This window comes from Lepidochelys kempii, chromosome 14 (assembly GCF_965140265.1).
Source record: "Lepidochelys kempii isolate rLepKem1 chromosome 14, rLepKem1.hap2, whole genome shotgun sequence".
NCBI classification, from domain to species: domain Eukaryota; kingdom Metazoa; phylum Chordata; order Testudines; family Cheloniidae; genus Lepidochelys; species Lepidochelys kempii.
In genome coordinates, this window is record NC_133269.1 from 30,914,923 (window position 1) to 30,938,242 (window position 23,320).

Genomic DNA, 23,320 nt, shown 5'->3' on the forward strand with positions numbered 1-23,320 from the left:
GTCCAATCCGTGTTTCCCTTAGCGGAGGAGATTGCGATCAGCTGGCCCCGGATAACCGCTTTCGCCGAGTCCCACAGGAGGAGAGGATTGGTGTCAGGTAAGTTGTTCTGGGTGGGGTTGAAACACACCTGTGCATTCTTCACGCTACAGAAGTGCTCCTCAGGGTAAATCAAGGGGTGGTCCATGGAGAACACTCCTCATTCACACAGGGAATCAGCCTCAGCAATCCAAGTGCATTACTCCTAATTTATACACAGACCCCTCTAGGCTATCTTCACTTTCCCTCACCTCAGAGCAGCATGCTGACAGCCCGGCTCCCTTTCAGGTATAGACATGGAGTCAGAGCAGGGCCAGCTGGAGCCAGCCCAGGTGCAGAACTCAGCCGCAGCTGGCCCCAGCGAAGGAGGGATGACCCCTGACTTGCGTCGGCAGCTGGGTCTCATCTTGCAGACGGCCGGCCGGAGCCAGGTGGAGAAGATGCTGCGGGAGCTGGTGAGGGAGCAGAGCCAGGAGGGCAAACGCAAGGCCCGCAAGAAAGCCACAAGGAGTGCCAAGGACGGTCAGTGGTAGATGGGAGGGCAGGGGGCATTAATGGAGAGGAGGGAGGAGGTGCCTGGGGCGTGGAGAGCAGCAAGGTGCTGTGTATGTGCATTTGTACCTGAGTGGTGTTATATTCTAGTGACTGGGCCGACAGAGAAAATAAGAGACCTACTACTGCTACAGCTTGTGGGGGTTCTCCTTTAGCTCACATGGGCAAGGCCTGTGTTTGTGGAGCAGAATGATCTGGGTTCATGACCCTGTTCCTCCAGCATTGAGGTGTGTGTGGTTATTAAATATTTAACCTGTAGCTAAGTCCCTGTTTTAAGGACAGATCCCCAGCTGGCATACCTCTCTTGACTGAAATGGGCCTACTCTGATTTATACCCGCTGAGGATCTGGCCAGAGTTTTGTGTCTCTCTGTAAAATCTCTATACAAATAAAGTTAGATGAGCTTGAAAATTGTTGGGTGAGTGGGGAAAATTTGAAGGCAATTGATCAAGGGATTTCTGAGATCCAGTGCTCTAAAATTAGCCCACGTGGCAAAAATTAAGCCATGTCTAAACAGCAAAGTTGCACTAAATTGGTTTTTAAATGGGTTTAATTAAACCAATGTGAACCATTATGCAGACACACTCTGGGCTTGTGTGTAAATGGAGTTATTCTGGAATAGCTTTAAGTTCATAGAGTGCAAGGCCAGAAGGGACTTGTCATGACTTGAAAGAGGGCAGTCAGACCTAGTGGTCAGAGCAAGAGTCAGGCGGTCAGAGTCTGAGACGGGATAGATTGCGAACCAAGAATCAGGTGTCAGGAGGCAGGCCTGGTCAGGTTACCAGGAGTTTGGGGTCAGGCACCTGGTTACAGACAGCCATTGAGTAGCGAAGTCAAGGACAAGCCAGGGTCAGAAACCAGAGTCTAGGGTCTGTCTCAGGCATGGTCTGAAGCAGAGACAGACAGGCAGTCTGTGGTGTTGCTCAGATAGCTCCCGCTCATGGCTTCCTGCTCTAAGTACTGGTTATCAGCCAGTGAGGGAGTTGTGAGGGGCCCCCACTCCTGTCCTGCCGAACGCAGCCTCACACGGTCCTCTCATGGGAAACCTGCCTAAGTCTCCTGTGGTGACAGAGGTGTCAGTGGCCCAGAACCCCCTGGGCCCAGATTCCAGCCCTTTGGGGTGGTGCCGGCCCAGGCTTGTCTGGGTGAGCATTGTGGATTTCTTCTACCACATGGGGGCTGTAGACATGGAAGGCAGGCTCCCAAATGCATTCTTCAGGGCGATAGCCATTCCAGATAATACAGGTGTCCATCGGGAATTGAGGACGGCATTCACTTCACATTCCTCATGACTCTGGATATCAACTGGTGAAGGCAGTGGTGTGGTTCAAGCTCAGTGTAGGGCTTCAGAAGGGAGACATGGAAAACTGGGTGTATTTTGAGAGACTCGGAAAGCTGGAGTTTGAAGATAACTGGGGTTAATCTGCTGGCATGTTGGGAAGGGTCCAAGGAGCTGGTGGTCCAATTTGCAAGTGGGTTGCCTGGTCTGGAGGTGTATGGTGGCAAGCCATACCTTCTGGCCTACTGTAAATACTGGAGCTTCTTGTCACTGATGGTCTGCATGCCTCTTGTAGGCCGCCTTCGCCACTTCTAGGTGGTTCTTGAGTTCTTCCTAAATGAGATGGATCTGTTGGATCCACTTGGTGGTGGCTGGGGTCGGGGAGGCTGCTGGTAATGCCGGGATGGAATCTGTAATTAGCGAAGAAGGGGTTCCAACCCGTGGAGGCATTGTCAGCATTGTTGTAAGAACACTCTGCATAAGGCAGGAGTATGGACCAGTTATCTTGATGATAATTTACAAAGCATCTCAAGTACTGCTCCAGTATTTGGTTCACCTGTTCAGTTTGCCCTTTTATTTGGGGGTGGTATGCATTGGTGGTGGATGTGCGGATGTCCAATAGCCTGAACGCTTCACACCAGAAGTGAGAGGGGAGCTGTGGCTGTCTATTGGAAACTATGTGGCTTGGAGTCCCTGTAGCTGGACCACATCATGCAGTAGGAGTTGGGCCTTAGCCTCAGCAGAGGGCAGCTGGTTGCAGGAGATGAAGTGGGCCATTTTGGTCAGGCAGTCCACAACCATTAAGACTATGGTGTGCCATCTGACAGGGGGAACTCCATGATAAAATCTAGGCTGATGGTGGACCAAAGACTAGCTGCAGTCTCCAGGGGTACTAAGGCGCCAAGGGCTCTGGTTCAGGGTATCTTGGTACGTGCACAGCACTCACAGGAGTCCACATTTGCTTGGACCTCAATCCACGTGTGGGGCTACCAGAAAAAACGGGCAACCATGCGGAGGTCTTCCGGTGGCCAAAGTGAGCTGCCATTGGAATGTCATGGCGCAGCCATTACAGCTTCAGTCAGGGGTGTTCTGACAAGCACATATGTGTGCTCGTTGAAGTATGTTATCTCATCCCGCATGGTGCACCTTAGCCACGGTGGCATGGGCTGTGTCCCTTGGGCAAGCAGGTCTTCTTTCGGGGAGGATTGAATGAGGGAGAGCAGGTCTTGCTGAATTGTGGCATTAGCAAAGTTACCGGGCTTGAGGAGGTAGGGAAGCTCAGAAGTCAGTTCTTCATTTCCCCGGTAGAATTCCCCCTTCTGTGACAGAGCATCAGCTTTCCCATTTTGCTTTCCCGGTGGTATGTGATGGTAAATTCAAACCAAGAAAAGAACAAGACCCAACTTAGCTGCCTCCGGTTCAACATTCAGGCTTTGGGAAGGTGCTTGAGGTTCTTATGGTTGGTGAAGATCTGTACTGGGTGCTGAGCTTCCTCCAGGTGGTGATGCCATTCTTCAAATAAAGTTTTTATGGTGAGCAGCTGTTTGTCCATACTTTGTCTCGGCAGGGGTAAATTTTCGGGAATAGATTGCACAACGGTGCAGAACTGACGGGGGTCTGAGTTGCTGCGAGAGTGCCACTCCATGCACCATGTTGGATGCACCTGTTTCCACTACTGATGGACAAATTGGGTCAAGGTGTGCTGGGATTGGGGCCGTAGTGAAGGCAGCTTTTAGCTGGTCAAAAGCGAGCTGGGCTTTGGGTGACCAAGTGAATCACGCAGCTTTGCGGTGGAGGGAAGTTAAGTGAGAAGAGATGTTAGTGATGAATCTTCTATAAAAATTTGCAAAGCCCAGGAAGCACTGAAGTTCCTGAAGGGTTCAGGGTGCTGCCCAGTTGCAAGTGGCTTCCACCTTCTGTGGATCCATCCTAATTCCCTCTGGGAAGATGAAGCATTGCAAAAATCAAATGGTGGTTTGGTTGAAGGTGCACTTTTCCCGTTTGGCATACAAACCATACTTCTGTAGTCTCCCCAGGACATTGGTGACAGTTCTGCTCCAGGTTCTCAGGAAATACCAGTTTATGGGCGAGGTAGATAATCACGTACTGGTCTAGGAGATCCCTGAACACATTGTTCACAAAATGCTGAAATGTTCTAGGAGCACTGGTTAAGCCAAACAGCATCACCAAGTATTCAAAGTGACCATATTGGGTACAAAAAGTGGTCTTCCATTTGGCTCCAGGTCTTATGTGCTCTAGATTGTATGCTCCCTCCTCCAAGGTCTAGTTTTTTTGAAGATCCTGGTCATCCTCAGGCAGTCCAGCAATTCCAGAATAAGGGGCAAGGGGTACCGGTTATGAATAGTCACTTGGTTCAGTGCGCAATAGTCTACGCAGAGGTTTAGTGACCCATCCTTCTTCACAAAAAGGACTGGTGCCCTCACTGGAGAGCTGGATCGCCAAATGAAGCTGTTGGTGAAGTTTTCCTGGATATACACACATAGCGACTCCAGCTGTGGTTCAGATGTGGAGTATATCTGCCGGTAGGGCATCTTTGCTTGGCATGTAGGTCTATCAGGCAAAAGTCTCTGTGTTGGGGTAGTGAGTCTGCATTTTTCTTTTCGAACACATCCAGGTAGTCACGGTATTTGTCAGGGAAGCTGAGGTTCTGACCTGTTGCCACTCACATCTGGGTAGACCCTGCCATCCAGTGTTCTGCTTCTGAGAGTCTCCTTCCATCCTGGGGCCTAGGTGCAGGTCATTTTGGGGTTGGTTGCGTCATTGGAGACATGCTTTCTGACGATATTCGAAGGAGAAGCTAATGCTCCTCCACCACCAGGAGGTACATGGGTCATACTACTCCAACCAAGGAATGCCAAGAATTATCAAGAAGAATGGGGAACAGATCACATCAAAGATCACATTGTTTCTCGGTGCCCTTCCACTACGGATGGTCTCTTGAATCATTGGTCCCAACAATCAAGGTGACCTATCAATCATCTCCGCATGATCCGGTGTGGGTTTTGGCCAGACCTAGAGGGTTTTGGCTGCTTCAGCATCTATAAAGTTGGCAGCAGTCCCGGAGTCTATCATCGCTAGCTATAGGGAGATCTACTGTGCCTGCCCCAAGACCTGCAATCTCAGTAGCAACTGGAAATGCGGAGAGGCACCATGGTTCCCAGGTGGGGCTCTACTAGAGGGTGGGGGTCGTTCTGGATCATGGAGTTCACACACACCTCCGCCAGGCCTGGGCTGGTGCATTTCCCAAGTTACTCTGATCTGGGCAGGAGGCAAAGGTGTGTCCTGGTTCCACCCCTCCACCTGCGTAAAAACAGAGGTTCAGCTGTTGTCGATGCACTCTCTCCTCTGGGATCAGACGTCGGCGACCTCGGTCAACCTACACAGGTTCAAGGCTCAGTTCTGCCGGCCTCGGTATGGAGGGCAGGTGTGGGGTGTCGGGCCAGCCCTCCTTTCCTCCTTCCGTTCATGCAGCTGAGAGTCAATGCACAGGGCAAGGTCAATAAAGGTGCCTAGGTGGATCAGTTTTCAACGCAGGCTAGTTAGTCTTGACCCCGTCATTGAGTCCCGAGTGGAACTGAACTTCTTCCATTCAACATCAGCCACGAGCCGTCGGAAATGGGAGATGTAGGAGGTGGCCGGCTCTTGCCCCTGGCAAAGCTTCTGGAGGGCAGACTCTGCTGTGCAGATGCAGTGCCGGTCATCAAAGAGGGTCACGAAGGCTTGCAGGAAGACGTCCTAGTCGGAGAGTGCAGGGCTGTTCCACACCAACAGCGGGGAAGCCCAATGGAGCACTTTGCCAAAGAGCAGGCTGATGACTAGCCTCACCTTAGTCTGGTCTGTGGGTACGCTCGGGGCAGAACAGGAAGAGCAGCCTGCATTGGTCCAGAAAATCCCAGAATTTCTGACGATCCCTATCGAACCATTCGGGCAGTGGTACTGCGGGGTCTGGTTCAGGTGATGGGTGGTTTGTTCGGGCACAGAGTGTCACTGCTTCTCCCCATGAGTGTGCTAGCTGCTCGCTTAGGGTCTGTGCATTGAGTGCATGCCTCACAGCGTGGGTCTGTAGTGCGAGGTTCTCCGCCTGCAGAGGGGTGTCTTGGTCCTCAGGTCCCAGGCCACTGGGGGGAGCGGCTGGTTGGAGGGTGGCCAGCCCCTTTCATCTTCTGTGGAGGGGTTGGATGGATGGGGGGAAGAGGCAAAGATAGTCTGAGCATACTGTCATGACAGGGACGAGGGCAGTCAGGCCTACTGGACAGAGCAGTAGTCAGGCCAAATCAGCTACTGGAAAGTCAGAGAACCGAGAGTCAGGTGTCAGGAGGCAGGCAGGGCCAGGTTACCAGGAGATCGGGGTCAGACATCAGCCATCCAATAGCAAAGTTGAGGACACACCAGAGTCAGAAGCTGCAGTCTCTGGACTATTGCAGGCTGGGTCTGGAGCAGAGGCAATCGGGTGATCTATGCTGTAGCTCAGACAGCTCCCCTGCATGGCTTCCTGGTTTAAGTACTGGTATCAGCCAGTCAGGGAGCTGTGAGAGGCCACCACTCCCATCGTGCTGGGCAGTAGTCCTGCTGAGCCCAGCCTCACAGGCTCCTCCTGTGGGAGCCCAGCCTAAGCCTCCCATGGCAATGCGGAGACATCAGTGTCCCAGAGCCCCCATGGTCCTTGTTCCAGCCCTGCAGATTATAACAGGATCATCTAGTGTGACTTCTTGGATAACACAGGCCCCAAACAATTCTTCAAGCAGAGCTTTTAGAAAAACACCCAGTCTTGATTTTAAAATTTAGTAATGGAGAATCCGTCACGACCCCTTGGCAAGTAGTTCCAATGGTTAATTACCCTCACTGTTAAAAATTTAGACCTGATTCCCTGTCTGAGTTTCTCTAGCTTCATCTTCCAGCCATTGGATCATGTTGTGCCTTTCTCTGCTAGATTGAAGAGCCAATTGTCAAATAGTTGGTCCCCATGTTGGTACGCCACATTTTACCTTAATCCAAATTAACTTTCAGTGGTAGACAAGCCCTTATTTTGGATTGAGAGGGGCTCATTTTGGTTTAATTTAAACTGATTCTGAATCAATGAAAGCTCCACTGGTCCAACCAAGAGGTTTGCGCTGGTTTAACTAAATTGGTTTAAATTTGCACCTTAAGTTAAATCAGTGGAACTTTCTCGCCCCTAGTTTGCAGCTGGCCACCGAACCTTGTCAGTATGCGTGTTAAACATGGATCTGTTACAGCCATGTGGGGTAGATGGATCAGGTAGGACACTGAGATCACAAGGGTCGAGTGCCGCAAACCAGCAAGTGTGAGGAAAGGGAGGAAGGACAAGGGGTCATCTAGGCAGAGAAGGAGCCAGAAGGGCTGGGAGTGAGAGACAGGGATCTGATCTGACACCACTGTTCCCACCAGGAGTGAAGGAGTGGATGGTGCAGCAGGGCATGGGTGTGATCTGGATTTCCCAGCCAGGAGGAGCCCCGCCAGTTATGGATAAGAGATGAATTGGGTGTGGGGCAATTTAAGGAGTCGGGAGGGCGATTATGAGAAACTCGAGGGGACAGGGGCTGGAGGCAGTGGGGAGTTTGAGGAGATTTGGGGGAGAAGGGTCCAGAAGGAGAGGGGGGGTTGGGGGGAGGGGCTACAGGCGAAGGGGGGATTTGGGGGGAGAGGGCATTTGAGGAAATTTGGGGAGGAGGCCAGAGGGAGAAGGGGGGTTGAGGATTTGGGTGGGAGGGGCCACAGGGAAAGGGGGGATTTGAGGAGATGTGGGGGGTATCAGGGGAGGGGCAGGGGAACAAGGGGGGATTTGAGGAGATTTGGGGGATGGGAGGGGCGGGGGAACAAGGGGGGATTTGAGGAGATTTGGGGGATGGGAGGGGCAAACAAGGGGGGATTTGAGGAGATTTGGGGGATGCGAGGGGAGGGGCAGGGGAACAAGGGAAGATTTGAGGAGATTTGGGGGGTATGAAGGTGGGGCAGGAGAATGGGGATTTGAGGAGATTTGGGGGATATGAGGGGAGCGGCAGGGGAACAAGGGGGGATTTAAGCAGATTTGGTAGGCATGAGGGGAGGGGAAGGGGAACAAGGAGGGATTTGAGGAGATTTCAGGGGGTATAATGGGAGGGGCAGGGGAGCAAGGGGGGATTTGAGGAGAGTTGTGACGGGGGGGTCAGTGAGGCCAGGGAGGGGTGTCTGAGAGCTTTCTGAACTGAGGAGGAATTATCTTATTGATACAATTTATGTATTTAGAGCTGGGAAGAAATGGACATTTCAGAGGCAGTAGAAGCATAGGGCTGATGGTGATAAGATTCAAGTACACTAATCAAATATTCAAATCAGTTAAATACATAATGTGCGTGGCATCTCCAGATGTCCTGACAGGCTTACTGGGTGCGTGTCAGGCAGCGCTGCAGGGCTGGGAGTCAGGAGCTCTGGCACAGGGAGGGAAGTGTGAACTAGTGGGGAGAGAAGTGGCTACAGAGAGAATAATGCAGCACATAGGTTTGGCCAATCCATTCTAAAAGGCAGTGTGACTGAGGGCCGGTCTACATGGGCCACAGTCTGGATTACAGGGGTGCAAATTGCAGAGGTCACCAAAATGTTGCACTCTGCCGTATGCTGGTGTGAGCTAAAAGGTGCCGAATCTATGTTAACGTTGTCCATTCTGAAACAGGATTACATCAGTGCATGCTGGGCACTTCTTAGTTTGCACCAGCAGAGTCTACATGGGACAGTTAGAATGCAAAATTTGGATGTGCTCTACAGTTCACATCCCCATAGTCTGCACTGCAGCGCGGTGTAGACAGGCCCCAAGTCGGGGGAGCTGCTGTATTAGAAACCTAGGTTCTTTTCCCATCTCTGCTAGAAGTGACCTTGTGCAAACTCAGCAATCATAGCTGTAAATTGAGGGGAACAATTATCTCCCCTCAGGTTAAGTTCAGGGGCACCGGAATGGGGGGGGTGGTTATGTGCCCCCGCCACCACTTTTAAAAGCCCTTTTAATAGCCCTCCCACTTTTTACTGGTTGTAAGAATGCAGGGAGGGGGAGGGGTTTTGGGGGGAAGAAGTAGTGCGGGGGAAGGGGCAACTCCCTCCATTGTTAGGAAGCTTCTGCCATCTCTGATTAAGGTTGTGAGCCCTTGGTCAATAAGAGCTGTGAAGCACACCGAAATATTAACAAGTTTCAGAGTGGTAGCCGTGTTAGTCTGTATCAGCAACAAAAACCAAGGAGTACTTGTGGCACCTTAGAGACTAACAAATTTATTTGGTCATAAGCTTTCATGAGCTAAAACCCACTTCATCAGATGCATGCAGTGGAAAATACAGTACGAAGATATATATACACAGAGAACATGAAAAAATGGGTGTTGTCACTGTAATGAGACCAATGGAGACTTGACCTCCTAGACTTCCGGCTCTTAGCTTGTGACCCCACCCCTTAGGTTCCTCTGTGAGATCTCCAGTGGTTCATTCCACCCCTCCTGGAAGCATGGCTAAGAGCTTTGTAGCAGCTGGTTTTGGCGGCTTGTTCTTTGTGCCACATTTCTGTTTTGCCTGTGCTGAGAAAGGTGATGTTTGACAAACAGGGAGTTCCGGGGATGCTCTCTCTCTCAGGATCCACTGGACCAAATGACTCCAAATTTGTCTCACTTCTACCCTCACCCCATATTAGGGTTGTCAGGAAAGTCCAGTCAAGAAAAGGAATCTTGGCAGTGTCTGGTCAGATGTACTGACCGGACACCAACAGTCTGGTTACCATGGGGCGGGGGTGTGTGTGTGTGTGTGCTGGGTCATTAACCTGTGCCAACTCCTGCTCAGCTGGGACTGCCTCCTACCTGCAGGCAAGCTCCCTGTCAGGCTGCAGCAGCTGCTGTCCCAGCCCCAAAACAGAGGGAGCCCAGCTGGGGTTAGGGGGAGGGAGGTGGCGACAATCCAGCAAGCAACAAGGGAGAGGAGGAACAGATAGGGGCAGGGCCTTGGGAGACGAGGCAGAGAAGGGAGTGGGGCCACGAAGGAAGAGGTGGAGCAAGAGTGGGGCCTTGTGGGGAAGGGGTGGGGCACGGGCCTCAGGGGTCTGGTTACCAGCAATTAGGAAGGTGGCAACTATAGCTGGTATGCCAGTTTTCAAGCTGATCTCACTGTTAGTCTGGATTTCAGAGGGTTTGATGATTAGTTTTAAATCAAAACCTTGTCACAACCATCCTTAACTGTGTCGTCTTCCCCCCCCCCCCCCCATCGTCGCATCACAGCGCCTTTTCTCACCACGACTTCAAGGCTACTTAGCCTGGAATCTCCACCTTTGCTTTAAACTGTTGTGGAAAGTGGAAGGTTTGGTGCTCCGTGCAGCTCTGACTAGGGGATTGGGGTGGTATGAAGCGAGATGAGGGCAGGGGCTGGGTTGGGCAGTCCTGCAGGCCAGGAGAAGGTGAGTAGGGATTGGATACAGGACAGAGAAGTGGGTGGGCACCGTCCCAGCTCAAGGCAAAGAGAGATGGCTTTAAGTGAGAGTGAGCAGGCTGCTGTAGACAATTGAGGTGCAGAATAAATGAAAGCAGAATGGTGGTTCCCCCATTGCCTCCTCTTCCCCACCCCCATTCTACCACATGTCACCCAGGTCAGGATTGTCCCCAGCAGCTGTTGGATCCTCCTGGCAGCCATCATGGTTTCCCACAACACCCGGGAATAGTCCCCTCCCACTGAGAGCTCAGAAGGGCTGGGGGTGGGGCGGATTCAGCTCCTGATTTTTCAATCTCCCCAGCAGCTCTCTGGGCTAATCCCTACCGTGGCCAATCTCCCTTCCCCCTCAGCTCAGGGACTGACTTGTGTCTGGGTTCTCCAGCAGGTGACGGGGCGCCAAGTGACAACGAGGAGGAGACCCCCCCTCAGGAAGGCTCTGAGAAGGCGGAGTCACCCGAGGCCTTGCCAGGAAAAACCGAGGGCCCCGACCAGGGTAAAGCCAGTGGGAGCCAGTGCCGGTCAGAAGGGCAGCCACCGCAGCAGAAGAGCCCTGCACCGAGGAAGCAAGAGGGCAAAGCCACTCGCCGTGCTGGCCTCAAGAAGGGGAAAGAGCCCCCACTGTCGCAGCAGCGGGGGGCAGGCGTCTGCACTGAGTGCGGGAAGGACTACGGTTGCGGGCGGGCAGCACAGCGGGTGCAGACGCCAGAGAAGCCGCACCAGTGTGGGGAGTGTGGGCGCTGCTTCCGCCAGCGCTCCATTCTGGCCAAGCACCAGAAGATCCACACGGGAGAGAAGCCCTACCGCTGCGATGACTGTGGCAAGTGCTTTAGCCGCGGCTCCAACCTGACACAGCACCAGCGTATCCACACCGGTGAGCGCCCCTTCCACTGTGGTGACTGTGGCAAGAGCTTCATCCAGAAGTCGGACCTGGAGCGGCACCAGCGTGTCCACACCGGCGAGCGCCCTTACCAGTGTGGCCAGTGCGGCAAGTGCTTCAGTGTCAGCTCCCACCTGGACCGGCACCGGCGCACCCACCTGGGGGAACAGCGCCGCCACCATGCCTGCGGAGGAGGCAAGGGCTGCAGCGGCAGCCCAGCGGCCCGTCACCGGGCCTGCCAGGCCGAGGAGGAAGAGGAGGAGGAGGCAGTGGCTGCCCACCAGTGTCCCGAGTGTGGGAAGTGCTTTGCCCAACGGGCCTCACTCTCCAAGCACCGCAAGACCCACAGTGGCGAGCGGCCCTACCAGTGCGGTGACTGCGGCAAGCGCTTCAGCCGCAGCTCCAACCTGACTCAGCACCAGCGCATCCACACCGGCGAGCGCCCCTTCCAGTGCGGTGACTGCGGCAAGCGCTTCATCCAGCGCTCCGACCTGGAGCGGCACCAGCGCGTCCACACCGGCGAGCGGCCCTACACCTGCCCCGACTGCGGCAAGAGTTTCAGCGTCAGCTCCCACCTGGACCGGCACCAGAAGATCCATGCTGCCGAGCAGGCCTCCTACCGTTGCCCCGAGCACCTCAAGGGCTTCCTGGCTGCTCACCAGCATGGCAAACTCTTCAAGTGCTCCGACTGCGGCCGCTGTTTTGGCCAGAGCGCGGCACTGATCAAGCACCAGCGGGTGCATGCTGGTGACAGGCCCCACCAGTGCATGGACTGCGGGAAGAGCTATGTGGCCAGCGGTGCCAGTCCCAAGGGCCAGGTGGCGGCCGGAGGGAAGCCCCACAAATGCACTGACTGCGGGAAAAGCTTGGGTGGCATCTCGCCTCCCGTGCTGCACCCAAGGCTGCGTGCCCAGCAGTGCATGGACTGCGGGAAGAGCCTGGCAGCGGGGAAGCCCCCGCCACCACCGGCAGAGAAGCCATTCAAGTGCACGGACTGCGGGAAGGGCTTTGGGCAGCGCTCGGCTCTGGTGAAACACCAGCGGATCCACACGGGCGAGAAGCCCTATGCCTGCCCCGACTGCGGGAAGGGCTTCATCCAGAAGTCGGACCTGACCATTCACCGGCGCATGCACACCGGAGAGAAGCCCTACCGCTGCCCCGAGTGTGGGAAGTGCTTCAGCGTCAGCTCCAACCTCATCACCCACCAGCGCACCCACCTGGGCGAGAAGCCCTACCAGTGCTCTGAGTGCGGCAAGAGCTTCATCCAGCGCTCAGAGCTCACCATCCACCAGCGCGTGCACACCGGCGAGAAGCCCTACAAGTGCCCCGAGTGCGGGAAGTGCTTCAGCCGCAGCTCCCACCTCAACCGGCACCAGCGCACCCACGGCGGCGACAAACCCTCACTGCTCTTCGCCTCCAAGAACTCTGCCGCTGCCAGCAACCCCCTGCAGGCCTCCTCTGCCTTCTCCTCTGCCTCCTTCTCATCCCCACTGGGCACCTCCTCCACCCCCCTCCCCTCCCTGCCCTCTTTCCCTTCCTCTCCCTCGCCCATCTCCATCCCCGCCCTCTCCAACAACCCACTGGATCTGCCCTGGGCCCTGTCCTTCCCATCCCGCGCCTTCCCCCACCCTTCCTTCCCCTCGCCTGCTCCGTCTGGGGCCCCGGCCTCGTCACTGATAAACTAACCGCCCCCCGCAGCCTCTCTCTTCCCCCTCGCTCCCCCTAATTCTTGTCTGTCTCCCTCCTTACTCCCCATGAATCTTGCCTCTCCCCCTCCAATCTCCCACCTGGCACCCCGTAATCTCAACTCTCCCTCTCCTGGTACCCCATGAATCTCGCGTTCTCTCCAACTCCCACATTGTCCCCACTCCTGTTCCCTCCCCCATCCCCACCACCACTGCCAACTCTCTTGCAGTTTCATGGTGAGTCTCGTGATATTTGGCATTTTCCCTAAAGCCCCAGCTCCTAGAGCAGGGGATTTTCATGAGAATTTCAGCTTAGAAAATTTCTCGTCCTCCTGGTTGCAGAGAAAAGCAGGAAAACATGATCCCTGGCGGCTCGGACACCAGAAGGCAAATAATCTCAACGCTGAAATTAGTATTTTTAAGCCAACTTCCTGATTGTTTTGGGGCCTGGCTCCTGCTTTTTGAAGATGTGGGGCTGGTGATACTGCAATGGGGCCATGGCTATGAAGCTGGTCTTGTCTTTCTCCAGTCCTTCTCTTCCTTCAGCATTCACGCCATCCACCTCCTCTCCCCTTACCATCCCTTTGACCTTTCCCCTGGACTGGCTCCTCCCCTTCTCCCTTCCCATGTCCTCAATGCCTGTACCACTGACCCCTCTGATTCTGCTGCACGACATCCTCATTCAGCCCTGCAGCGCTGGACCAGATCCCCTCCCTGGCTCATCACCAGCTTTGGCCCCTCTCTGGACAAGGCAGTTGCTGAGCCCTCTCCATCTCTGATCCTCTCTATCTTCACTCCGTGAGATCCCCACAGGGATCATGGTGCTGTCGTAAAAGGACTCTTAGGAGGCCCAGGCCAGAATGGAAAGGCAGATAGGCTGAGACTGGAAGCATCCTGTGCTGAGAGCAGCAGCAAAGTCCCATGCTCCTCCGGTGAGTGGAATGAACAATTCAATCCCTACCCTGCAGAGGTTCAAGTGTCCAGAGACACAACAGCCTAGCAAGCCGAGCCGTTGACTTCATGGGCTACTGGAGTGCTGGCATCTCCATACTTGTAGACTAAGCATAGGTTGGCAGGGGAAGGTTAAGGTTAGAGCTGGTCAACATTTGTCATATTTTGATGAAAAATTATGTTGACCTTTTGAATTTTGATTAAAAAGAAAAGAGAAGAAATTAATTTTCCAACATTGATTGTGAATTCCTCCCCCCTCCTTTTTTTTTTCTTTTTGAACATCTCTAGAGCGTGGCCAACATTGTCTGGAATTTCAAAACTTCTGTGCAAATTTTAGAATGAAATTTTGAAAACTGGACCTGAAATTTTTATTTTTATTATTTTTTTGCTTCCCCTCCCCTTCCACCCTGTTTTTTGACTGCCTCTAGTTAGGATCATCACTGAAAAGCTAGGTAACAGTTATCACTCAAACTAATTTCATTTGGCTTGTCCCATATTTCTGCTGTCATGTTGGATCAATTACTATTTCTGACTGCTCTTGCGACTCTGTTTTCCAAGTCTGTTTCGATTTTCCTTTTTAAAAATTTTTGTAACCTTGTAAATAGCCCAGTGATAGTTTTAGACTCTGTAAATATTTTTTAAAAATCTATTTTCCTGTTACTCGTAGAGGAGAATGCTGTGTTTTAAACACCTGCTGTACTGTAATGAAGAAGGGAGGACTGATCTGGACTTAGCCACCCTCCGAGCACACTACTTGATACCCAAAGAGAGATTCCCCTTCAGCCCTGGACCATTTAAGAGACTAAAGAGTCAGTGTGGTAGCATCAAATACTTTAGACTACTTAAATCCATATTTAGGCTGGTGTATCCAACCACCAAGTGTCCAGCATATCCCAAATCACCCTTGCATTTTGCAACTGCTGTCATGTATTCCCACATCCCAGCTGGAATTTCATGCGCCCCCCCCACCCCCAAGTGTTTGCCTTCAGCTCCCTCTTTCTGCCACACGTGAGCAGGCAAGGCGCCTCCCTGGCTTGCCTTTTGCTATCCCCTGGCGCTGGATCCCAGCAGGGAAGGAACGCATGGGAAAAGCAGAAGGCAGCAGCAGAGGGCCCAGCTGGCAGGGATGGAATATGAGGGGATTCAGTACAAGCCACATGATCCCCTGGCTGCCTCCCAGACAGCAGCCCTGATACTTCAGGATCCATCCCCCCCAGCATTTTCAGCACCCTTCAGACAGGACCGAGACGCTCTCTCCAGCACTCAACAACCCACCCGACTCCCTGCAGCTTGCCAAGGTTTGTGCAGCCTCATGTCCTGCCCCATCATTGCTGGGGGCACCGCAGTGTTAGAAGATAACATAAGAACGGCCGTATTGGGTCAGACCAAAGGTCCATCTAGCCCAGTATCCTGTCTTCCAACAGTGGCCAATGCCAGGTGCCCCAGAGGGAATGAACAGGCAATCATCAAGTGATCCATCCCCTGTTGCCCATTCCCAGCTCCTGGCAAACAGAGGCTAGGGACACAATCCTGGCTAATAGCCATTGATGGACCTATCCTCCATTAATTTGTTTAGTTCTTTTTTGAACCCTGCTATAGTCTTGGCCTTCACAACATCCTCTGGCAAAGAGTTCCACAGGTTGACTGTGCATTGTGTGAAAAAATACTTCCTTTTGTTTGTTTTAAACCTGCTACCTATTAATTTCATTTGGTGACCCCTAGTTCTTGTGTTATGAGAAGGAGTAAATAACACTTTCTTATTTACTTTCTTCACACCAGTCATGATTTTATAGACCTCAATCATATCTCCTCTTAGTTGTCTTTTTTCCAAGCTGAAAAGTCCCAGTCTTATCTCTCCTTGTATGACAGCCGTTCCATACCCCTGTTCATTTTTGTTGCCCTTTTCTGAACCTTTTCCAATTCCAGTATATCTTTTTTGAGATGAGGCGACCACATCTGCATGCAGTATTCAAGATGTGGGCATATCATGGATTTATAAAGAGGCAATATGATATTTTCTGTCTTATTATCAATCCCTGTCTTAATGATTCCCAACATTCTGTTTGCCAGAAGCTGCAGTTAATGATGATGTGCAGAGTGGTTGCAAGCATGCAGATTAACTCATTAAATCATTAGAGAACCAAGGTGGGTGAGGTAATATCTTTTATTGGACCAACATCCATTGGTGAGAGAGACACGCTTATAAGCTACAGAGAGCTCTTCTTCAGATCTGGGAAACTTAGCCCTGGTCTACGCTGCAGAATTACTTGATATAAGTACATCACTCAGGGGTGTGAATGATCCACACCCCTCAGCGACATAGTTATACTGGCCAGACAATCACTACACTCTCGAATGAGCTCACACAGAAAAATGATAAAGGACAAAACCTCTATCACCAGTGAACACTTGCCACAAAGTGATCCCCCCGTAGCTGACCTCTCAGGCCTCATCCTCAAAGGAGCCTGCTGTACACCTTCAAAACATGAGCCTGGGCGTTTAAATTCATCACTGTGCTAGACACCTAAAGTCATGGTCTTGATAAAGACACTGGATTCATGGCTTGTTCTATTTATGTAACCCTCTAACCCCCTTCTTGTTCTGTGACCTCAACGGTGTTAGTCACATTTTGCCTTGAATGGTCCCTTAGAATAGTGGCTAACGACTTATGCTGAACTAGCTGTTCGAGCTTGTACTTCGCTGTGACGCTCTGAGCCCTGGTCTGCACCGCAGAATTACCTTGGCATAACTGCATCACTCAGGGGTGGTGTTGTCCTGGCCTAAATGCCAGTGTAGACAGTGCTATGTTGGCAGGATAGCTGTCACTGGTTAACTATTCCACGGGGAGAGCTCTCTTGTCAGCGCAGAGCGTTTTCATTGAAGCACTACAACTGCGCCGATGCAGAGTTTTAAGTGTAGACTTCCCCTGAGTACCTTTTCCAGACCTGAAGGAGAGCTCCCTGGGGCTCGAGAGCGTGTCTCTCTCCCCAGCAGAAGTTTGTCCAATAAAAGGTATTACCTCACCCACCTTGTCTTTCTAACATCCTGGGACCAATGCGGCTACAACAACACTGCATACATCATCACATCTTTGGAAAACTCCAGCCTAAATGAGTGGCCTAATTTTTCAGAGGTGCTATGCTCCTGGCCCATGACTGGGGCCCCAAGCATTACACCCATGATAGTAATAAGTGAAATACTGCTGCTTCTCCTTGACATTGATAGTCTTTATGGCTGCCCAGTGCCCCTGAGAACCAGGCAGCTTTCATTTAGATGCCTTCATATGGCTATAGGGGCCAGATCCTCAGCTGGTGTACATTAGTGTTGTCATTGACCTGAAGGCAGTGAAAAACTCCAACTGAGAATTCTATTCTATTCTAGTAAAGAAGTGTTTTTTTACCCACGAAAGCTTATGCCCAAATAAATCTGTTAGTCTTTAAGGTGCCACCGTACTCCTCATTGTTTTTGTGGATACAGACTAACGCGGTTACCCCCTGCTACTATTCTACTCTAGTGGTTTTTATATCATGTTCATCACAGTGGCATCTGAGTGCCTTTCAGTAGTGCATGAAACATCTGTCTAATATCTAACAGTTTAGGCACCGAGTTCTAAGAATTTGGGCCTAAATATGTTTTTAAACCTCCCATAAAAAGACCCAGAAAATTGTATTGTACAGCTGACTAAAGAACCAGGCTTCATTTGGACTCTTGTGTTGTTTTGGGATGATCCTAGCTTTTTTGTGGGTCATGAAAGAGAAGGAAAATGAGATTTGGAATCCCCAAGCACTTTCAAATTTGGGTTTTGGCTTGAGCGTCTGTTTCTGACAGAGTGGGGTTTGGTGCTTCAGTGTACAAACACCCCACAGCCCAGTGAAAAAAACAGTCCTCCCACGGAGTCTATGAATGGGTTTTGTATCATCAGAATGGGAAACTTCCAACCAGAATGCAAGTGCCAGCTGATCCAGAGTTCTGTTAGAATATTTAGAGCTACTTGGTCCAGGAAGTTCCTTGTTCTTAAAGAAACAGACACTTGAAGTGACAGAAGAAAACTTTTGTCGTTTTTGGTTTGAAGTTTGATTTCATGTATATGGTGAGGAACCATAAAATCAATTGACCTGATTAAGTGACAAACATTAAACTTAGATGTTAAATTATTTACAGCCTTTAATTTTGTGCTAGCATCTTAGGTGCCACAATGACAGGATGCTTTGAAGACAGACACTTAGATAGGCCTGTTAAATAGAAAGACAGGTGGAAAGACACGGGATATCAAGAAAGAACTGCATCAGGAGAGTTATGGCTTACATAACAGAGGCTTTTGTGCAACCTGAGACTCAACCTCCTGTGTGACCTAGAAGACCAAAAGATTCAGACTCGTGATCTTGTTAATAAATAAGGATGGGGTGTTTTTTGGTGGGAGACCAGTGTGTGGTATTGCAGCTGGAACTGGAAGTGTTACACATGGAGTGGAACCCTTGACAACCACAGAAGTATCAATGCCAGGAGGAACAGTACATTGACAAGGAGCGAGATCTCGAGGGATGGCATTGTCAGGAAGAGCCACAGGACTGTCACAGTCATGAGCAGAGAGACTGTTCCAGCAGCTGTTGGTCTTTCACCTGAGGGTGATGGTGACAGATGAAGAATAACCTCCACAGCTTTAAACAGTTATTCTGTAAACACACTGCTAGGGATGCCTTATCTGGGGTGGGTTTGTTATGTGCCTTCAAGAAAGTTTGTGAATGGTGCAAATTGAAAGAAGAAACAGGAGTTTTTCACCTGTCACTGCTGTTTCTGGGGAAGCACATAAGGCTGATGCTAGAATGAGCTCTTGTGCTAAAAAATGAAAGCTGTTCTGCTGGTGATGGAAGCATAGTGCAGATGCTTCTGCCTGCTCAGTAAAGGGGCTGGTACAAATTGTATGCAGGGTTTCCGTGCCAGTGACTTTGAGAGGCCATCAGAGGTGTCTCCCTAGAAAAACTGAAACATATCTCTTTGTGGACAGTTTGAGGGCATGTTACAGGGATCTGAAAGCTGAACCCAGTCAGAAAGCCCGATGGACTGGTAGATCAGTACCGTGTCTGCCAAGGGCTCCATGGCACTGTCAGTCCTTGGAAACACCAGCCAGTTTGCCTGCTGGTGCTTCCCTTTGGAATGTGGCGTTTCAAAGGGTGGCCAGCAAAGAGGCGCCAGGGCTGAATGGGAATACATTTGTCTGCAACTGGAGGTATGAGGTGTACCCAAGCCATGGACCAACTCTGTCTACGAGGCCACTACCGACAGCAGCAGACCTGTTGCTGGGGTGCTAAAGTGGTGAGCCTGCTAGAGTGGGGACTGGCCCACTGTGAAGAAGGTTTTTTGGGAGCAGGGGGGTTACTGCTGCAGTACCATTGGGAGCACCATACACAAAACAGCATGCGCTGAACCACATCCAGCCGAAGGAGACAGAAGGCTGTACTGAGAATGTCACTGGAAACGTAATGAGGGTGTTTTCTGAAATGATTCCCTGAGTCTGCTCTCGCTGAAATCAATGGCAAAACTAGGCAGCTCGGTCCAACGCCACTTGCCTTTGAAAATCCCAGGCCCTAAGGCCACGTCCTAAAGGGTCAACCCCCCCCCCCCGGCTTGGATACTGTGGCCAACTGTCTTCCACACATAGGAGAAAGGATATGGCAGAAATAGAGACGTGATGCAGAAGAGCAAAGAAAAATATCAGGGTCTTGGATAGATTTATAAAGGTCAGGACTTAGTGTAGAGGTGAGGTAGAATGATGGAGGAAATGAACGGTTCAGCGAGGTGCTCCCCTTCATGCAATTCCCATAACACAACCACCATAGGGGGCACATGGTGGAACTGAAAAAGCACCTATTTAAAGATGATAAAAGAAAAAAGTAGTTATACCCAATGTGTAGTTAACCTGTGGAACTCATTCCCGCTAGATACTACTCTGCCCATTGCCACAGCAATAAGTGTTTCATAAAAACTTTAGTCATGAATGGGCTACATTTTCCAAAGTGGCTTAAGACGCCTTTGAAAGTGGCCTGGTTTTCAGAAAGGTGCTGAGTCCCCACTCTCTGAAAAGCAGTCCCCGGAAAGGGTCTCAAGTCATGCTTCCAAAAATGGAGGCAACCAAAATCAATAGTCACTTCAGAAAAAGTAGGCCTGCTGCAGGTAATGAGCTCTGCCATTCCACGACCAAAGTGAAAAATGCGGGCATGTTATAAACGCTCCTGCTCCTGGGCATGAGCCAGTCACTGGCTGATGGAGGTGAGGAACAAAATTCCCCCGGGGCAGGGAATTGTATAAATGCACCTTTGTCTAAAGCAGCTGACGCTGGCGGCTGTGAGAGACAGGATACGGGGCTACGTGGAGCCCTAATCCAGTGTAACAATTCCTCCATTCCGAGGGCAGGAGCAGGTTTTAACTCACTAAAGTGAATGGTAGAGATTGTGACACCTCTGTAGGCAGCATTACTGGAATACTATGTCCAGACCAAAAAACTCCTGTTCCCTAGTTAAACCTTTTCAGCAGACCTAGTGTCAGGGTCCTTGTAGCATTGCTATTCCAAGATAATACAATGACTTTGCACACCAATGAGTTGCCGTGAAAATGGGGCCGAATGATGCTAAACATAGGGTTGCCAACTCTCACAATTTTAGCATGAGTCTCGTGACATTTGGTGTTTTCCTTTAAGCCCCAGCTCCTGGAGGCATGTAATTAGGGGTGAATCTGACCTTTCATTTAAAACACTTTCTAGCCTTCGTGGTTGAAGAGAAAAACTTGAAAATGGGCCCTGAGTATGAACCTAAAGGCTCCGAAACAGGAAAGCGAATAAAAATCCCTAAATTGATTTTTTTTTAAAAAGAACCTCTTGATTTTTTAAATCAGACTGATGATATTTGGAGCTTGACTCTTGAATTTTTTAACATCTTGGGATTGGCAGTGCTGTAAATGTGTCCTGGGGCCATAGGAAATCTAAGCCAGGTCATGGAAAGAAAAAGGGAGGGATGCAAATGGATGGGCAGGTGACAAAGATTTTTAGCCACATGCACTGCCAAAGAAATGCACTCTGCGTGTTCTCTTGTTGGGAATAAAGAGGCAGCTGAAGTGCAGTTCTAACTTGGGAAAGTGACTGCAAAATTGTATCAGGTTTATCATCTCTCAGTGACTCCTCAGTGGAGAAGTCGAAAGATCCTGCTTTTAAATGCAAGCCCCTCAAACTCAGCCTGGGAGCTGAGCTCTTTCTGTATCGTCAACACTGACACTTAGTCTGCAACTGGACTTAGCTCTGGAGATGATGCACGAGCCAGATGCGAAGCCAGGGAGAGGGATGGTCTGGTCTGGTCTGGTCTGGAGGGGACTGAGCACAGGGCTGGGCTGGGGAAGCCCTGAGTTCCAATCCTCACTCTGCCAGAGATCTCTGTCTGGGGTGGGGTTAGTCATTGTTGCTGCCTTCTGCCTCAGTTTCTCCATCTGTAAAATAGGGAGGGCAGGGGGATAACAGTGCTTCCCACCCACCTTGCATTGGCACTGTGAGGGTGAATTGTGTAACATCTGCCCTGCACTTTGAGTCTGTAATTCGCTATATCCCTTCTGAGTCATGTTATCCGGAGTATAAAGTAGGGAAAACTTATTCACTTGCTCCAGAAAAGACATACATGGGGAATAGGTTGATGCAGGAAGAAGAGGCAAATTTAAACTCTATCTAACCCTTTTCTCATTGTAGCATCTCACACACCACTGTGAGGTAGGCAAAGACTAACATGCCCATGTTACAGATGGGGAATGGAGGCACAGAGATGCTATGGGGCAGACCACACTACATACATCACTCTAGCGATCCCGGCTGAGTCCCCACCTCCCTGTTTTCTCAGTATAGTTAAACCACCTCCTCGAACGACATAAAGTATGCCAGCAAAAGGGCTCGCTGGCCAGGGTAAGCTGTGGCTAGGTGGGGGTTTTGCCGGCACAGCTCTGAGGACACAATTTTGTCTCACTCCCATCTGGCAAAGCTTTGCTGGAAAAACATGGGGCTTGTCTACACTGCGACGTTGTCAACAAAACTTTTGTCTTTCATGGGTACTTTAAAAAGCCCCCCCGCAAAAGTGTTTTGTTGACAAAAGTGCTAGCAAAATACCGATACAGTGTTCACACACGCTGACTTTTAGCAATAAAGCTGTGTCGACACAGGCTTATTGCTAAAAGCTGCATCGTGTAGACAAGCCCTTGATAGCATAGACCTGGCCTAAGTGATTTTCTCAAGGTCATGCAGAAAGGCGGTGGTAGAGAAGGGACTTGAACCAAGAGCTGGGGAGTCCCAAGCCAGTGATCTAACCACTGGGCCATCCTTGCTCCCTGAAAAGCTGCTCTTGAGAGCAATACTGCACTTGGTGGTTCAGCATCTTTGCTGAAGGCCGAAGGACTGGCCCAGCGTAGAGTTTGTCTGAGGGGGAGGAGATATGACTAGCGTAGCTTTAGCACAATAACTATTGTACGATAGCTCTTCTAGAGTAACACTCCAGTATGGACACACTATTAGGAAATAAAAAGTGACTTTACTCTGGAGTCAGCACTCCATGTAATTATTCCGAAATAAAAACACCTTTATTTTGGACGAGTGTCCACCTGGGGGAGTTAGGATGGAATAGCTAAACTAGACCGGAGTGGAATAGCCATGTCAGGAAATCTCTCCCATGTTGACAAGTCTTCAGTACCTGCCCTAAATGCTCTCACATGTCCCTCCTGGACAGCGGAGGCAGGACAGGCTGCGTATTTGCCTGGGTGAGGGATGATGGGAACATCCAATCTCCGGGATGAGGATCCTAAATGCGGAGCTGGTTGATGGTTATAGAAGCAAACAAGTTTCATTTTGATAGTCCTGTATTATATACTTGTGTGTCGGCGCTTCGGAGTGTTTTTATGAGTGTTGCTGTTTGTTTTCTGAGCCTGTTTTCATTTTGCTATGCTTTTGTACCCTCTGTAAATAGCCCAGGCAGTAGCGTTAGAGCCTGTAAATAAATAAACTCAACCTTTTTATCTGTTTGTCCCCAACCTTGTGGAGGCTGCGTTATTGGAACTCCTTGTTGCCACGTGCTGAAGAAGAGAGCAGAGCTAAAGGAGACATCCTTGAGCCCTGGAGAAGCTAAGCCAGTGCCTGGTCTATTCGGGGTTGGCTACACTAGGGGAATTTGCACTGGTGTGACTATAGCAATGCACTGGGGAGCTTGCTGGTGCAATGAGAACTGCTCTCTGTCTATTGAAAATATGGGTCTAAGTGATAATCAGTGACAGAGAAACCTAGGCTTCTTCATCTCATTCCCCCCCCCATTAACTATCTCACATTCCTCCCCCCCCCCCCCCGCCCCATCCCAGTGATAGAGGCCAGGAGTCCTGGCTCCCAACCCCCCACCTCTAACCCACTAGACCCACTCCTCTCTCCAAGCAAGGGATAGAACCCAGGAGTCGTGG

The 23,320-nt window shown here is 50.8% G+C and overlaps 1 protein-coding gene across 5 annotated transcripts in view; it reads left to right on the plus strand.

The window, feature by feature from the left end:
• LOC140898207 (uncharacterized) overlaps positions 1-22,886 on the plus strand; it is a 31,767-nt gene extending 8,881 nt beyond the window's left edge. For 3 of the 5 annotated variants that reach the window (XM_073311695.1, XM_073311697.1, XM_073311696.1), the window contains exons 3-5: positions 23-97; positions 326-559; positions 10,722-14,447. In XM_073311695.1, the coding sequence (XP_073167796.1) occupies positions 23-97; positions 326-559; positions 10,722-12,901 (2,489 nt within the window). In that variant the 3' untranslated portion in view covers positions 12,902-14,447. Of the gene's footprint in view, positions 1-22; positions 98-325; positions 560-10,721; positions 14,448-18,031 lie in introns of those variants that run through there. The other 2 variants (XR_012154918.1, XM_073311699.1) reach the window with 2 other exon arrangements.
• The last annotated feature ends 434 nt before the right edge of the window (positions 22,887-23,320 follow it).